Here is an 18,629-nt window from a genome sequence, read left to right on the forward strand (position 1 = left end):
TGTGTCATTGATGTCATTTTTATTTTGTGGGGGTTTTTCCAATTCTGTAAAATTGGCCCTTATAAGAGCCACACAAATCAAGAAATATACACTGTACAAAAAATTAAAGCTATTTATTAACTAGATTAAAACCACTTAATCTTTTTTTATTTTTTTTTTATTTAAACAGCAATATGTAAACTTACTTCGATGGCAATGTAAACATGAATTTCATTCTTAAATTACCACAGAACTGACCAAAACATTAGTAACTAACTGACCGCAGCTTTAAAATTGTCATACATCAGACTGACAAACTTATATTTTCGACTGCCATTAAAAAAAAAAAAATTAAAAAAAAAAAACGTACGGATTTTAAAACAAATTCCAAGACTTTGACATAAGCATTTTAAACGTTTTGCTGCAAGGATTTGAGGAATTACCAAGACCACAGTACAACAAAATCCATGCTGCTCAAAAATAATCAGTCAAGTGTTCTCCATTGAACACACTGATCAACCATTCTGTGCTTAATGCCATGGCAGAATGAGAAAGACCAGATTAAACAGTCTAATAGTCTATAAATAGTCTAAATAGTCTACTCTAATGAAGTGCATTGACTGAGAGTGAAGATCAGCACCTTCAGTGGATCAGAGTTTGACCCATAAGATGGAAAGGCTGAAATGTTAAGCAAAACAAACTCAACATTTAGCAGTGTGAAAATATGGCTGAAAAGAAAATTATAGGAGTGCAATTTCCTTGGAGACTACAACAGAATTCACAAACATGAAGCATGCTCACACTGATATGGTGAATAAGATGATCCATCAGTTAAGAGGAAAACTTAAAGGCAGCTAGTGACAGCTAAATTAAATGACTGTCCGATCTCAATTGCAAATTGGACAGCAGTTCCAAATATTTCTAAATAGATGAGGCAATGTTACAGCTGCTGTCATTCTCCCATTTCTGTGAAGAAAACCCTGAGATTGTCCAAAATACTTCACTGTATCATCCCATACTACTAAACATACAGTGTAAAAAAAGACTTTAAAAAGGTCAACTTGGCACAGTATGTAGCGGAGTGATGGGTCAAGCAGGTTTGGGCATACAAGGGAAATCAGGGTTCACAAAACAAAGCTAGTTCTCACACTCCTCACATGGATTGTATGTCACTGGCCATTGCGAGCATAACTGGCTGACCTGTTTTCAGAGTGCCCAATGTTCTGCCCTGTTCTGTACCCAAGTTAGATTTCTGATCATGATTGCCCACTGCTTCATAAACAGCCTGTGTTCAAAACAATGCACAGAACACAACAGAACACTGTAAAATCTAATATTAGTATGATAAAGCACAGAGATGTCCTAATACAGATGCATAAAAAAGTGTGCATTTAAAAAAAGGCAAAATGACAATGTCCATCATGAGAAATTAGGAGTTCGAGAGGTGTGAAAGATAGTGAGAACAGTACATCTACATTTTCTATAGAAAGTTCAGCATACTTCAAGGGAGGTAGCAAATGACCAAAAGTGTTCTAATCATCCATCAGTAATCCATAAAGGCTATATGTGGCACAGTGGTCCCTGTAAGGGTCCAGCTAGTTTCCCAAACTTCAGATGTGAGTGAGGGGAACAGTTCCACCAAGATAGTGCTGCTGGACACCAGGGTAGGCCCTCTGGTTTGAGCCATCACTGTTGTCACCCCCTGGAATATACATGCTGATCATGTCCCTCAGTTCCCCTTGGAAAGCCCCACGGTGGTGGTTTGGTGCTCCAGTAGGGGAATGGGATAGGGGTTCAGGTTTAACCATAGACATCACTGGACTGGGCTGCTGAGGGCTGCCATTGTAGGACATTTGGCTGTGGACAGAAGTTACCAATTAAAAGGAGGATATTAATTATGTTGGTTGTCTAATTTTACAGAAATCTGCATAGCATGATTATCATTAAACACGCAAAAACATGGCAATTTGAGAATGTCTACCATCCTTACATAAACGCCTCTGCATTTGGTCCAAGTAATGCTGACAAGCAAATAACAAGTCTACACAGGTTAGGCCAGCTAAGATGTGGTGACTTTAAGAGAAAATCTATAAATAAGTGCTGAATAAATGGGAGGACATGATCAAATTAAGTGACTAGTTAAGAGTACGCATTCAGCACATAAGGTTGTTTAAGAAATGTTAACTTCAATGAAACTTTCATAGCCTTTATACACACACACACACACACAAAAAAAGCGGTAAAGAAGTAAAAGTAGCAAGTAAATGGTAACACTTTTACAATAAGTTTCCATTTCTTAACATGAACAACGAACAATAATTTAACATTAAAATTGAATAATGCTAACTTCAACATGGTAATACATTTTTAAAATCAAAAGTTGTATATGTTAACATTAATGCACTATGAACTAGCATGAACAATTGTATTTGTATTAAACATTAAAGATGAATAAAATGCTGTTTATATATATATATATATATATATATATATATATATATATATATATATATTTTTTTTTTTTTTTTTTTTTTTTTATACACACACACTGTTCATAGTTTATGATATTTAATGCATTTACTAATGTTAATAAATGGAACTTAATTGTAAAGTGTTACCAGTAAACTTAAAAACTAGAATTAAAAATATCAATTAGGCTAATCTCTGTTTGGTAAAACGGCTATTTAAACAGACACGCTTTGGATTGTTGACAACTTTTTTGGATTCCTCCACTTGCTAACAGCACCGGGTAAACAGGTGAATTTAAGCGGTGTATGGTCATCAATACGGTTTCCATGTCATACAGGACTCATTCTTGTTCCTGGAGTTTATCAAGCATGCTTTCCCAAATCAGAAAACACTCAAACCTGTAAGAGCTGGCGCCGTTCATGTATGTCTGTGCTGAGGGGTACTGAAGAGCTGACAGTTCGTAGCGGTGCAGTTGCTGCGGGTATCCCAGAGTTTCCCCCTGCATGCCCATGTAACCACCCGTGTGGCCCCAGCCATAACCGTCCATTCTCGGGCTCCCACCTTGTCCCTGTGCCACGGCGGATGCCAACAGGTTGCCGGCCGCGAGAGGATATTTGCCTACGAGATTGTCCTTCTTGAGGAGAGGTTTGGTCTTGCGCCGAGGTTTATATTTATAATCGGGATATTCCTTCATGTGTACGGCGCGCAATCGTTTTGCCTCGTCGATGAATGGCCGCTTTTCCACGTCCGTCAGAAGTTTCCATTCCGCCCCGAGGCGTTTGCTTATCTCGGAGTTGTGCATTTTGGGGTTCTCCTGTGCCATTTTTCTCCGCTGACCCCGCGACCACACCATAAACGCATTCATGGGGCGCTTCACTTTGTCCATGGGGTCGCCGCCGGGTGGACAGGCCGTTTTTGAACCAACCCCGCTGACTGGATGAGACATCCCTGGACTGTGCTGGAAAGAATGGGGTTGACCCGCGGTCTTCAGTTCATGCTCCATCATGCTGTACATCATGCTACACAGTGGAGTCTCAATGCGTAAAGTGGCCAAACTAGTCTAATCAGGTCAAACAAATGCAGGTGAAGACTCTTTACAGCCGGGATTGTCTGACCAAGTCAAACGCCAAAAAAGCAGCTATCAGAAAAGAATTTCAGAATGAACCATTAATTTCTTTCTTTGATTAACATTTCTTTGAATTAAAAGTTAGTTTTTTTTTCTTCTTCTTCTAAGATATAGTAAAAAGTGCGCGAAATGTGACTCAGTCACAGCTATTTGTCTCTCACAACTCAACTCTTTCCACGAACCACTTGTTGAGTAGCAATAGCTTGTTGTCCACGCTGCACCAACTGTATAATTGTATTCCAAGTCTGACCAATGAATGCTCAAAAGCTTTCTCTTTGCTTATTTACATAACAGTTGTAGGGGTGTGGCATTTTACGTAGGCGATTACTTGTTGCAAGAGGACGAAATCGAGGCTCGTGTTATTGTTCAGAGAATATTAATTATTTATTACTAATATATATATATATATATATATAATACATTTTTTTCTTCTTCAAATAAACAAGTCTTTGAAAAAGTGCACACAAATGTTGCTATCTTTGTTCCATGAATCACTTTCTATGACTTAATAGTTTCACTTTACACCTTTACACTTTCTGTGCCTTTTATTGTGGTCGCAAAAGACCTTAACCCTTTCATCCTTGGGTCATGGGAACAAGGGAAATCAGAGGGGGAGATTTTTTTTGTGGTAACTGGCAGTGCAAAACTCTGCATGCACTTTTTAATTAGTTTTAACTGAAACAGTTATTGTTCTGTGTGAGTGGTGTTAAACTGTGTGTTTTTCCAATTATATGTGTGTTTTCTGAGTGCATTTATGTTAAATGTCTGACAGTACAATAAAAAAAAGATGTTTGCTGCTCGTTTAATTAATTAAAATGAACTAAAGCAACACAATTCTAGAACATTTTGTCACAACTTGATTTCATTGCGTTCTATCCATTTACATTTGTAAAATGGGAGTTTACTTAATCCAGTTGAGTTGGGACAACATGAGTACTTTTGTGGTGTTAATGTAGCATTGAATAAACAGGACAGGGGATTTCCATTTCCAAGCATGCTTTGCCTGGGACTTGATAAGGAGAGTAAATGTTAAAATCAAGTGTTATTTTCTGTGTTTTGTTCTGTTGAGATTTAGAAGAGTTTCTGTTATGGTGAAGAGGACAGGTAGACGTCACACATTAAATTAATTACTCGCTTCAATGAGTAGTTTCTGTGCTACCCCTGGCTTAGTTACTAAACTACACTCTATAGTGCTTCCAACCAGCATGTATTTAGCATGCTAACATTTACTTTCACTAGTTAGTATGTAAATAAATCAAATACATTTATTTGAGTTACATTAACATGTCTAATTTTATTGGGTTTACCCAATTCAACTAGGTTCTTTCTACACAAAGTGTTTATGTTGACATTACATATTCATTTTAAGTTAGGAAAACTCATTTCAAACATGTGGAACTAATGTCCATGAATAAATCAAGTTCAGACAAAGAGCTATTTTTTTGAGTGTACAATTAGGTACTTGTTTTCATGTCACAGATCAAGTACAGGGGGCAGTGTGCCTTTACACCTTTATTATGATAATTTACAATGTGTGCATTTCACAAACTTCTATAGGTGTGGGATTTTCAGGTGTGGGTCCAAAGCTTGTATTTTATTTTATTTATTTTTTTGTAGACAGGTGTGTGAGTGCTGGTGAGTTTGCAGGTGCTTTGTGAACCATGTGAGTAGCATCTGTTCGTGACTGACAGTTACACCTGTATGCCAATCAAACCACAAATTATGGGGGCTTCATTATTCTTATAACCGTATCCAGTAAACCTTTTTGGACAAACAGAAAACCTCTTTATGGTGGGTGTCCAACACTTTCTTCCATCCTCTTCCTCTCCCTTTGTCCCATTTGCATTCTGACCAAGACGGCTTGACAGCTTAAAGATAAAAAATAAAAAAAAATGTTATATGCAGTACCTACACACATATGCTTGTTTTCCACATTTTTTTTAATTTATTTATTTTAACTCTATTGTTTTTATACGTTAAAAATACTTTCTATCCCCTATCCCTCAACCCAACCCTCACACAAACATTTTTTACATTTTCATTAAGATGGTGTTTAGTATGTTTATAACATTGTTTTTCTCATGGGGGCCATTGGCTGTTCCAGACAATAAATGATTTCAAGTTTAACTTTGTTTGCAAAACCTGACACTCAGAATGCTCAAATACTACCTCATGTCTGCATACACATGTGCTCCACATGTCTCTGTATGACTATTTTATCGCTTATAAAAACCAGTGTTTTCATGAGTTTGAATATGTAAGTCTACAACAAGTTATAACACAGTTGTTTTTCCAAAGCGCACAAAAGATAACCACCATTCAGCTGGGCTCTAAGCTGCTCAAACAGAGCTACCTGAATGAACCTGTACAAGAGTGCACAGAATCAACATGAAATTTCTCAGTCTGAGAAAAATAAATACTAGACTGTTCTTGTCTGTTGACTGTTGACTTGACTGTTTTTGCTTATTTGTTTGTTTGTGTCAGATGGTAATAATGCTATTTCAGATGTACAAATATATACTTATCAGACAACTTTGTTTATGTTAGATTTGATGATTAAATTGTCTTTAGTTTTCATATTTACAAGGAATGCTTTTCAGTGGTGTAAGTCCTCTCATTAGAAACAAAGTAGTTTAACACTAGCTTGTTTTAACAGGAGAGAATATTTGTCTATTTCAAGAAGCTTGTTGTCAGTAAATGTATCAAATTTAGCACATATTTTTTAATTATTTAAGTGTGTATATATTTAATATTCAATACAAGTTAAGCTCAATCATTTGTGCCATTATATTAATTACCACAAAAATTCATTTCGACTTGCCCCTCCTTTTCTTTAAAAAAAAAAAAAAAAAAAAGCAAAAATCTGTGTTGGAGTGAGGCACTTACAATGGAAGTGAATGGGGGCCAATCCGTAAATGTTAAAATACTCACTGTTTCAAAAGTATAGCCACAAGACATAAACAATATGGGTGCTAACATGATTTTATTGTGATAACATTGCTTGCTAACCTTTTCTGTGTAAAGTTATAGGCAATTTTATAACTTCGTTGCCATGACAATGTATGTCAACAACACCTAAAACCCTTAAACGACTGTAAAAATGATGATTTAAACAACTTTACACCTCAAATAATACATGAGTTTTACCAGAATAATTAATGAAAGTGCTTTTATAAAATGATACGCTTCGCATTTCTGCCTTTAAACCCTTCAAAAAATGGCCCCATTCACTTTAATTGTGAGTGCCTCACTGTAACCTTGATTTTTGCTTTCTTTAAAGAAAAGGAGGGATGAGTTGAAATTATTTTTTGTCGTAATCAACATTATGCCACAAATGCTGTCGGCTGAGCTTAACTTGTATTGAACCCGCAATATTCTTTTAAATGTCAAATCTTTTAGAAGCACTAGCATCAACTCAGTTTTAATTGTTAATATTTAAATTTAGCAAATCATAAAGGTTTTAAAATGTAACCTAGATAATTGATATTTTGATATAATTTATAATTCAATTCAATACTGTTAGTCTGTTTGGAAATATAAAAAAGTTAAAATACTGTTGAGTTGTTTTATAGATGGTTTACAGTGTTGGGACTCCAGCATGCAACGTATCATTTTTAAAATAACAGTGCATACCTTAACTTCTCTTTTTTTAATCTACTAACAATGAAAAGTTAAATGCCACATAAATACTAAATCATCAAAACAAATACAAATTTAGACTTCAGTTGGGAAACTCAATGGAATAATAAAAAAAATTAAGTGGCCCAAATATGAAGCGACTGAGTTCACAATAAATTACAATAGCTTGAAGAAAGGAGGACGAATGAGGAAAAGCTTGAGGAGAAGGGGGAATGGCAAAGATAAAGAAGAAAAGACAGCCTGAGAGGAGAAGAGGGCAACTTGGAGAGAGTGCAGTTTGTCCCTTAGTCCTCCCTGACAGACTGGCTGAATGGGGCCTCTGTTCTCTCCCTTCTTATGTAAATCGGGGCTTCAGTCTCCTAGCCATCCGTCACTGCACAGAAGACCCTGGCAGGCCCTTTACGAGCCTCCTGCTCGCATAATCCCTGAGCCCACAATTGTACACCCAGCGGGGGTGGGGGGTTGTGTTGGGTTGTGGGGGAAGTGGCAGGGGGTTACCATGCAGACAGTGAAAATGTTTGTAGGGCCACCTACACTGAGCACATATAATCAAAACATTTCCCATAAGGTGTACAACATTTGGCAAGATGGAGGGTAGAGGTTGTTATGTTTCCATTGGTGGCCTGTGATAGGAGGGATAATGTTGGAAAAGAAGGCTGTGGGTATAAAAGGACTGGATAGAGAGGGGATTGATACAGAGAATTGAATGAAGGGGACATGGGACAGGGGTACATGATGCGGAAATTAACATAGTGTTTGTGTGATGGACAGGTGAATGAGAACCTATTCATTATGTCAGGAGAAGTTGGTGAAGCAATCCCGCTGAAGTGATCAAAAGTTGCAGCCATAGAATTGTAATGACAGGCCATCCAAGTGTTTGAATATCTATTGGCTCACATACGTATGAATATAGCATTTCCTAATATATACTCATCTACTGGAATGACAAGTCTCTGAATGTAATTGGTATGCATCCCTAGTTTGTGGCACAGCTGAAAAGGTCCCTTTTCTTTTTTCAGTGCACATGGTGTACTTATCTGCCCTCCTGTGGACACACTAAGAACTTGCCATTTGATAAGCTATAGAGCAATATCTTGACTCATGGCTCAAGTGTTGGACTTATCAGGAGTTCTTATAAAAACATAATACTCTATATGGAAACCTGGCATTATAAACCTTCAACATTATGGTACATGTGATATGCATATTGTAGCATATACTCATTAAAGGGATAATTCACCCGAAAATTAACATTTTGTTATCATTAACTCATAATTATGTTATTCCAAAACAATGCTGGGTAGAAATGGATTACATGTATCTTGTAATGTGCTTGTACTTAAATTACATTTTAAATACTCTTAATCAGATTAGTTACTTTTAAAGGATTACATTTTTACATATTAATCAGGCAAAGGCAAGTACATTGTTCATAATTATTATTTTTTTTTTTGTATCTATACAATTTTTCATTGTAAACCATTCCCTCATGACAAATAATTGTACAAGTTACTAAACACTGCCGATGTACAACTGTGAAATACTACGTCTAAATCATATCCAGTGACCTTTACTAATGATTGATTCTGGACCAAAATTATTCAAACCTTGAAAATAGTAAAAAATAAGAATAATTCACAGCATATTTTTCTGTCATTTTTGCCAAAAATAACAAGTAATTTGATTCAAGTTTTCTTAAATGCATTTAAGCAACATAGTTTAGGTTATCCTACTCTGACTTCAAATAAATTAGGTCAGAGGTAATCCAAATGCAATCAGATTAGATTACCTAAAATATAATCCAAATGATTACATTACTGATTGCAATTTTTGTCATGTAATTTGCAATCAGTACCGGATTGCAATTCTGAAGTAATCTATCAGGCAGTTCCAAACGCACATAATTAAAAACAAGTATGAATTCTACTAAACCCGGCATAATTAAACACATTTACTATTTATTTACTAATAATCAAAATGTTATATTCATGAAAAAATTAAAACATGCAACTCATTCTATAAGCAACTGGACAGCTTTTAGAATGGTACATTAACACAGTAAACAAAAGGAACTGGATTTCTCTTAAACGCTCAAACCCTTGTAACTTCAATTCTATTTAGCTCTTATTAATGTACACATTACATTCTCTAATTGTTTTATTTAAATCAGATTTTTGCCAGAATGACTGCAAGGCCAGAGGAAGGCAAAATTTATGAAAGCATCAAAACAAAGTATCTGCTTTTTCATTACAGGACAACAGGCATGATGGCTCTTCAGTCTTTAGTGTAGATATGTTAGGCTGACTGAAACATTTATCTTGTCTACCATCAAACCCTAAAAACAGATCAAACATCCAGAGTCAAAGATACACAATTCAATTTGGATAAAGAAACAAAATGGCAAAGGCATTTACACATTAAGCTTTAAACAGAACCAGAGAAAAACAAGCTTAAGGCGGCCACAAAACCATGAACAGACTTCGATTTCCTAATTTTCCACATCTTTATACTGTAATAGAAGTTTATTTCTTGGAAGCTTAACACAAACCACTAAGCAGTTTAGCATGTTAAAAATGGGAAATACCTTTATTTCAAACCATTAAAATAAATACTATACAGAGTCCAATGTAGAAAAGATTTAATACATGGCTTCTGTCTCAAAAAGGTTAATCACATTTGTAATAAATTTGTTTAAAAAAAATAGCACTGACTGCAAACCCCACTTCCAAACCCACCCAAAAGACAGACATTTTTGAACAATACAAAAAAAAAAAAAAAAAAAGATAATTATTTCTATATACTCTACTACTGCAGTTTGGTCCTTTACATATCTAGACCTCTCCAACACATTTTGGTGAGGTAGGTTTTAGGAGCATCACTCCACAATACATCAAGGACTTTGATGCAGAGAACATCTGAGCCAACACAATGGTGGGCTGTTACCAGCCATCCAAAATCCATTTCTAATGCCACCTGCCCCACTAGAGTAAAGCATATTTAGAAAAATCAAAAAGCTACAAGCGAACACACACGCACACACACAGAACAATACAAGAGATGTAACAAAATAATTGGACAGTGGGAGAAATTGACTTTGACCACATTCTGCAAGTCTACAATCGGGTTTGTGTCCCTCAAACATTCTGAGCGGAAGCATGTTGCTGCTCAAGCAGATCGTGTAGAACTCTACTCATACTTCTGTCAAATAATGGCAGTGACTTGCCATCTGTAGCCGAAGTCCAAGTCCCCCATGTAAAACAATGAAATCATTCTGTAATTTACATGCCTTGCCCCAACTGTTTTTATTTATTTATTATTTATTCCAATGTAAACAGTCACATCTCAAATATGGTTAGACCAACACTCTCAAGAGAAGCAGGGCATATCTAATCCACTTCGACAGACAGTCCATTAACATTTACACTATACATGCAAATAAGCCCTGTAATGCTTCCTCTTGACTAGTAGATGGCACCATTCAGAGAACTGGGCAAGATTTAAATGGGCCATACAAGAGTAATCCTGTGAACTCAGATCTTAAAATGAAGTATTCACTGACAAAGCCAACATGTTACACAAGATTCATAGAAGAATATCTTGCCTTCAAAAGTGACAGTACTTGATTTGTGAGGGGGTGGGGTTACATGAAAAAGGGGTGTGGGTTGGAATGAGAGTCTTAAAGGAAAACAAATAGGAATCGAAGGGGAGGAAAGGATGAGGCAGTGGTCTTAGATCAGATCTGCAACGTTCAAGGGCATTTCCTCCACAGTAGTATTGTAGAAGGTCTCAATGTCTCGAAGCGTACGCTTGTCATCTTCGGTGATCATGTTGATAGCAACGCCCTTTCTGCCAAAACGACCACCACGTCCAATTCTGCACAAGTAAAGCATCAAGCCATTAATGGGGAAGAAAATGCTTTCCATAAGTTTGTTAGACCTCAAGAATGAATGCAAACATAACTTGTTTGTTTACAAGTGAACTCCACAGGGAAAGACATCTTTTAATTTGACATTAAAAGTATACTCAGTTTATGATTTAATTCTACATAAGGTGCGTGACCTCTTTTCACCACAATGACAGTTTTAAGACATTTGACTACCCTCATGGTCATTCATTTAAGTTTCTGAATGTTCTTCCTGGTATGGGCCTAACGCTATTCAGCTACGGATCCCGGACTTGAAGTAACTGCTGTAGCCTAAAAGTCATTACATCCACTGAAAGACTTTCTTGCCAGTTTCAAAATGGATCATGAAAATGTTTAACTAAATAGTAGACAAACAGCAATGTGTCAGTTGCTGTTGAGTTCAGTCGGTAGCTGTATTGCACTCAAACTCGGTGCTGTCTTCAGTATACAACTATGTCATATTTACCAGATGGCTACTTAGCTAGCGGCTAATAGCATAACAGTTAGCTAGTTGTGTAAAACTTTGCTGAACTGCTTGCAATTTTAGCAGCATGCACCTGATTGTCTAGATGTACAATATAGGCTAAATTAAAATACTCTTATTGATAGAAGTTCTTTAAAATAATTTTTATCACCCAGCCCTATCAAAGACTCACCGATGGATATAGTTCTCCCTGTTGGTTGGAAGATCATAGTTGATGACCAGGGAAACCTGCTGCACGTCAATGCCTCTTGCCTGACAAACAGTAATAGTAGTACAGTCAATCACTAAAGCCAATTTACTTCCAAATCCAAGAACGAAAGGTTGAAAACCTTTAACTGCAACACACATTTAAAATAGATTGTAAAAGCAATTAAAAACAAGTGTATATGTCAGCTGCTTTATAGTTGTGTTGAGGGACTTGGGGACCCAGACACTGTGGAGAGCAGTTAGAATATTCTCCCAAAGTACTTAATTCCAATCACAGCACAAAATGCTGGCAGGGAGGGAACTTTGGTGTGGGCTCTGAACTGTGGGTAGAGGAAGAAAGATTGCTCACCAGCAAGTCAGTAGTGATGAGGACTCTGCTGGAACCAGATCGGAACTCTTTCATAATGATGTCCCTCTCCTTTTGTTCCATGTCACCATGCTACGAGGTTACAAGAGTGCCAAAAGAGTTGATGGTACATATCAAAGGGCTTATGGAAAACTAAAGGTCACCGCACATTATTGGCACACCCACCAGTGCAGAAACTGTGAAGTCCCTCGCATGCATTTTCTCAGTCAACCAATCCACCTTCCGGCGAGTGTTGATAAAGATCACCGCCTGAGTGATGGTCAGTGTTTCGTAGAGATCACAAAGGGTGTCCAACTTCCACTCCTGAAAAGAGACAGAGAAAACTTAAAATGGAGCAAGAAGCATTCCTGAACAATTGCTTCAACAAAAACATTAGCCTTGGAACTAGATGGTGCTGTTTTCAGACTCAAGTCAAGATCATGTTCCTAGAGTCCTACATGCTCAAATGTACTGCTTAGCAAAACGCTAATCAGACACTGAGCACTGCAGGGAGTCTGGGATCAGTTGACACGCATGGGGATCATCACAAAACAGCTTCACGTCGTTAGTTGCAAATTAACACCAAGTTGGATTGATAACCACTCACTCAAGTTAATGATATCCCCTCTAGCTTCTATACAACAACTTAAGTGAATCAAGCATTGCAAAATTATTGAACTCTTACCTCTTTCTCAACATTAATGTAGAACTGCCGGATACCCTCGAGAGTCAGTTCTTCTTTCTTGACCAGGATACGTATAGGATCCCTCATGAACTTTGTAGTCACCTCCAGCACCTCCTGAGGCATTGTGGCAGACAACAGAATCACCTGGGGAAAAAAAAAAAAAAAAAAAAAAAAAGTCATACATTTTCATTGTCTCAGCAATCAACTAGAAAAATGACAACACTTTACCACAACCTGGAGACTCAAACCTACTTTGACTCAAAGCTAATTGATTTGCCAATGACAAAAATGTCAACTGCTTAAAAGTTATGAAGAGGGACATAAGAACCCAATCAATGTGGAGAGCAGTTTTGATTCTCTACCAAAGAACTTGATTCCCATCACAACAGACAAAGGTGGTGGGAGAGGGAACTTTGGTGTGGGCACAGTACAGAAGACAATCAGGCTTTGCCTAAATGATCAAGAAACTGACACATTAGACTAACAACAGAAAGATAAAATTAAACTACTTATTGATAGAGAACTGATGTGATTAGTTTTAGTGATGAACCGATATGGGTTTTTTAATGGCCGATGCCAATATCCAGAGAGCAGGGTGGCCGATACAATGCCGATATCACAATTAAATAAACAATTGCTAAAAAAAGTAACTCTTATTTAGCACTATATTTACTCAATTCCACACTTAACTAACTGTAAAAAAAAAAAAAAAAGGTAGAAAGCAGTTTCTTCTGATTTCTGTTAAGTACTCAAATTTTAGTAGTTTATTTGCACATGAAGAAATTAATACATTAGGAAGGAGAATAAGTTCACACAGTAGTCCAGCAACCATGGATGGCATGTCCACATTAGCAATCACATTCTCTTTACTTTGAAGTTGCACTCACGCGCTCATGCGGATCCAGCGCGAGCAGCAATCTCCCAAGTTTAAATGGCCTGGATCGCCTCCTTGGATTGTCACGGACTGACCGTCATGATTTGTGAATCAGAGGAACTTTTGACCCCGATCCTGAAGTTTTTATTCCATCTGATGGAATAGGCACTTCAGAGGAAGATATTAGAAGAGCGCTTGATGGAAGAAACCGCTGGATTTTTGTGAGGTTCGTGACTACATTTTTTTTTTTTTTTAGATATCTGCAGATGGCATATATTGGTTTTGATATTTGCCTATTATCATTAAGTTACAGGGAACTACTGAGGACTGTTAGAATACATGCTTCAGAGGAAGATATACGAGCGCCCCACAGGATGCTGGATCTGCTGAAGTTGTGAGGTTTATTACATCTGCTTAAACGAGATATCCGCATATTTGCAGACAGTATGTTATTAGTTTAATTGATATTTGCATTATTATCATTAGACAAGACAGTTAAGTTATAAGGGACTGTTGAGGAGAGGGAGAATGAATCAGGCGAGCACTTTAACATTGAGCTCAAGTGTCTGCCGCAGCTGTGATATGCGGACCATTTAAATGAGACTGTGTTGCACACCGGTCTATTATAGTAACACGATGGCACGTAACGGCAAAATTAACCGTGACTGCTCATTTACATGTCTCAGTCACTTCACATGCAAGCAGGCAATTTGCAGTGCCCTCAAGAAACAAATTGGCCGATGCAGATAAAGTCAGAATATCAGCCTACCACTAATTAGTTTACCTGAGTATCTGCGGCCAACTGCTTATTGATAGAGAACTGATTTGTATTAGTTTACCTGAGTATCTGTGGCCAACTTCTGAAAGATCTCATAGATTTGGTCCTTGAAACCACGACTTAACATTTCATCTGCCTCATCCAGCGCAAACTGCTTTATATATTTAGGAGCTGAAAAAAATTTAAAACGGTTGTCACTTATCTAATCTCAAAGATAAAAGCAAATATGTTGGTGACCACACAATACAAATACCGTCATTGCAGAACAGACAATATACAAAACATCAAGCTAATGTACATTTTTGTAGTGCAGGTGATTTTTTACACAAGTGTAGTATAGCTAAAAACAAAACCACTTCAAGGAAATTAATGCTTAAACACCAAATGACCATCATCTGTACTTACAGAGATATCTGCGGTTGAGCATGTCAAAAACACGACCAGGTGTCCCAACCACTATATGGGGAACATCTGCCTGAAGCTTTTGAACATCATTGCGGACATTGGTGCCACCAATGCAGGCATGGCAGGTAGCACCCATGTAGTCTCCAAGAGCCAGGACCACCTTTTGAATCTGAGGAAGACAGAAGACATTTTAGCAATAACCCCACAACCATATCCAAATAGGAGTAATAGGACAAGAATCAACATAGCTGGCAAGCAGCAGGCGATGTATCTGTGCCCATAGCATGAAACAGTCTTTATCTCATTGTGTTGAGCTGACTGGGATGAATATGGCCTTTATTTCTTCTTCCCCTAACAGATATAGGACTTGGTGTCACTGACAGACACTGCCTTGCCCAGTTGATAGGGGGTGCTTATATCAAGCAAAGAGCATTCTGGAAAGCTTATCCTATTTTTTTTTTTCCCCCTTCTGCATCTCCTAAGCTACTCAGGACAGAAATGAGCATCGCAGCAGTTGAATTGAGTAATGGTTCTCACCTGTTGGGCCAGCTCTCTGGTAGGAGCCAGCACCATAGCTTGCGTAGCCTTCAGCTCAACATCAACCTGCTGCAGGATGGAGATGGCAAAGGTAGCAGTCTTTCCTGTGCCAGACTGAGCCTGTGCGATGACATCATACCCTGCACAACAATAATGGCACAATATTAACCAATACCCATCTTTAAAACAAAATCACATGGATTTTTAGTGGCCGAGACAGGTTAAAGGGATAGTTCACCCCCCCACCAAAAATGGATTTACTCGCCCTCATATTTCAAATATGTATACATTTCTCCCAAGGAACATCAGTTTGCCAACACTTTCAATGTACGGACAAAAGATAAAATGAAAGCGAAGTGACAGAGGCAAACTCTGCCCAACATCTTTTGTGATCAATTGGATGACAGTTACAGTACAAGATGAGGGTGAGTAAATACATTTATTTTTGGATGAACCATCTCTTAATCAAAATCAAATCACATTTATTGTCACACAGCCATATACACAAGTGCAATGGTGTGTGAAATTCTTGGGTGCAGTTCCGATCAATATAGCAGTCGTGGCACTTCATATAAAACAATAGAAAGAATAGTATTGAAATTGTTTGTGCCCATAGCATGAAACAGTCCATGCCTCACTGTAATGAGTTGACTGGGATGAGTATGGGCTTTATTTCATCTGCCCTTACCAGATATAGGTCAGAGTGCCACTGGCAGACACTGCCTTGCCCAGTAGATAAGGGCGTGAACAAAACTGAAATCTTAGTTGGTTAAAACTACTAATTCAGACATTGCAAATTATACATACCCTTGATACAAGGGAGAATTGCCCTCTGCTGAATAGCCGAAGGTTTCTCAAAACCATAAGCATAGATTCCTCTAAGAAGAGCCTCTCGTAGGTTCATTTCATCAAAACTATCAACAATCTCCTTCCAGTTGCTCTGTGAAATAGATTAATAGTTGGTGTAAACAGTCTAAAAGACAAAACCTAGAAGATGCATCTTAAGAAAAAGTCAGTCTGGCAAGCCTACCAGTGCAATCAGGTGCCCAACACATGGTTAAAAATACTTAAGTAATATGGCTCTTAAGACCAACCTCAATGACTCCATCTGGCTCCATCCCCTCAGGGCCATTATCTCTGGGTCTGAAATAAGGAAGAAAAAAAGAAAAAACTCCTAAGGTCACACTTCATACTTAGTCTAAACAACAGATTTTGAGTGCATTATGTTTGGTTCTAAGGTCGCCACCCCTACTATACAACATTGGGCTTTAACTTCACACTAACATCCCATATATGGATTCATTCAAGCATCATCACGTTTAAAGGGCGCGTTTCTTTGCTAATTGCACCAATTTGTAACAATACGTCAGTGTTATACTTTAAATATTGAAAACTCACAAAAGAAACCCACACCGCACTTTCAGAAAATGGCCAAGAGGCAGCCATTTTCGTTCGGCGCCATTTACAACGTGGCTTCTCAAACTCACATTGATTAAGACCGTAACAATAAATCGAGCTTTACAAAGCAAGACATTATTTAAAACGCAGCAGAATAAAATTAGATCGTGCGTACACGACATTTCACGCTCGTGCGAAAAATCGACATTTATATCTAGATATACGATACACTAGTAATCCATAGACATCAATGTCGGTGGTCAATCTCAACATGTATAGATGTATTTTATTTTCCATCGTTCATAAAATTAGCTTATGAGGACAGGCCTTGGGCCTACACTGCTCTTTTGTCTCGCCCAGGAAAGGCCATGTGGCCAACGTATTTCCTCATTAAAAAAAGGCCTACACCTACAAACCTAACACATTTCGCAGGTTTTATACACAAGTGTCCTCGATGCCGAGTTCACGTGTATAGTACATTACAGTAAATGTTCAACATTTCGGTAAAATAGGTCAAGTGCGGAGACGTACGCAGCCATGTGCCGCATGGACTCGCTGGTCACACGAGGATCTGAACTAGCGCGAGACACGTTGCGTCACGAGAGCCGGCATTCTAACGGATCGTCGAACAGACGTTAAGAAAACATTTTATAGAACACATTTCTCAACAAACATTACCTATTTTATCTAAAATAAAACGATTGGTACGTACACCACTGGAAAAAACACCTTTCTAGCTATTTTAACGAGGCGGGAACCAGGAGAGAATGAACGTACCAAACCGGCTGGTCATTTTCGCTTCTAAATCGTTGGTGAAAAACAAATAATCAACATTTACAAAGATGTTCTGTCAAGAGATTAATAATGATCAAAAATTCTCAAACGGTCACCATTTGCATCGATACAAGAAATTGTTCGGGCACATGGTTTTCTTACCTATCTTCATGCTCAGACGACATTATTACAAAGGACTGTAGAGTGGCGGAAACGCGCAAATACTTGTACCGTGTCGACAGCCAAAGATTCTTGATTGGACATCTTCCCAGTCAATCAGGATTTAGAACCACCCAGCAGGACTTTCTATTGGCTCATATCGTTAGTACCGCCCCGCTCCAAGCGTCTCTTTCGATACGTCATCAAAAGGAAAAAGTTGCTACGTACATTTCTGTATCAAATCGAGCGGATTTTTGTAGAGTCTGGTGTCATAAAATCTGCCCCTCTTTTAAAGTTTGACGTTGCAACCAAAATAGTTTCTTACACATAGTTACTCCTATTTTAAATAAAGATTGTATGTTAAACTATTATTTCGGCCGTTATTTGCCCTCTGCTCCAGGGCTGTAGCTAATGGGGTGAAAGGTGGTAACGATTCATAAGGTCCAGGGAGGCCCACAACAATTTTTAAACGGTATTTTATTAATATGAAAAGGGCCCAAAATTCTTGCTCTGACCCTTCTCTGCTCACTCCCAAAGATACAGTCGGAAATAGCCGTAATGTTGCAATAACTATCAAGTCATCTATTGTCACTAGCGAGTCAAAGTTCATAGGTATTAAGTTTCATTTACCACTTACATGGAGTCACAGCAAATCCTAAAAATGATCTGACAGAGTGCTTACCTAGTATTTTTACGCAGACGTTAAAGGGATAGTTCACCCAAAAATGAAAATTCTCTCATCGTTTACTCACCCTCATGTCATTGCAGATGTGTAGGACTTTCTTTCTTTCTTCTGCTGAACGCAAATGAATTTTTTTTTTTTTGAAAATATCTCAGCTCTGTAGGTCCATACAATGCAAGAGAA

The 18,629-nt window shown here is 37.8% G+C and overlaps 2 protein-coding genes and 1 non-coding gene across 3 annotated transcripts; all 3 read right to left on the reverse strand.

The window, feature by feature from the left end:
* LOC127414441 (transcription factor Sox-19b) lies at positions 1-5,971 on the reverse strand. The gene is made up of 2 exons (XM_051652460.1): positions 2,847-5,971; positions 1-1,836 (listed from the first exon to the last, which is right to left on the reverse strand). The coding sequence occupies exons 1-2, from the start codon at positions 3,464-3,466 to the stop codon at positions 1,590-1,592; spliced, it is 867 nt and encodes a 288-aa protein (XP_051508420.1). The 5' UTR covers positions 3,467-5,971; the 3' UTR covers positions 1-1,589.
* A 3,183-nt stretch (positions 5,972-9,154) lies between these two features.
* Positions 9,155-17,857, reverse strand: LOC127456659 (eukaryotic initiation factor 4A-I-like). The gene is made up of 11 exons (XM_051725103.1): positions 17,768-17,857; positions 16,528-16,576; positions 16,241-16,373; positions 15,434-15,573; positions 14,897-15,065; positions 14,553-14,662; positions 12,840-12,983; positions 12,341-12,478; positions 12,158-12,247; positions 11,774-11,853; positions 9,155-11,086 (listed from the first exon to the last, which is right to left on the reverse strand). The coding sequence occupies exons 1-11, from the start codon at positions 17,788-17,790 to the stop codon at positions 10,942-10,944; spliced, it is 1,221 nt and encodes a 406-aa protein (XP_051581063.1). The 5' UTR covers positions 17,791-17,857; the 3' UTR covers positions 9,155-10,941.
* On the reverse strand, positions 12,572-12,707 carry LOC127416839 (small nucleolar RNA SNORD10). The gene has a single exon (XR_007893192.1). It is a non-coding gene; the product is annotated as a small nucleolar RNA SNORD10 (small nucleolar RNA).
* Positions 17,858-18,629: the final 772 nt, after the last annotated feature.

This window comes from Myxocyprinus asiaticus, chromosome 2 (assembly GCF_019703515.2).
Source record: "Myxocyprinus asiaticus isolate MX2 ecotype Aquarium Trade chromosome 2, UBuf_Myxa_2, whole genome shotgun sequence".
NCBI lineage: Eukaryota > Metazoa > Chordata > Actinopteri > Cypriniformes > Catostomidae > Myxocyprinus > Myxocyprinus asiaticus.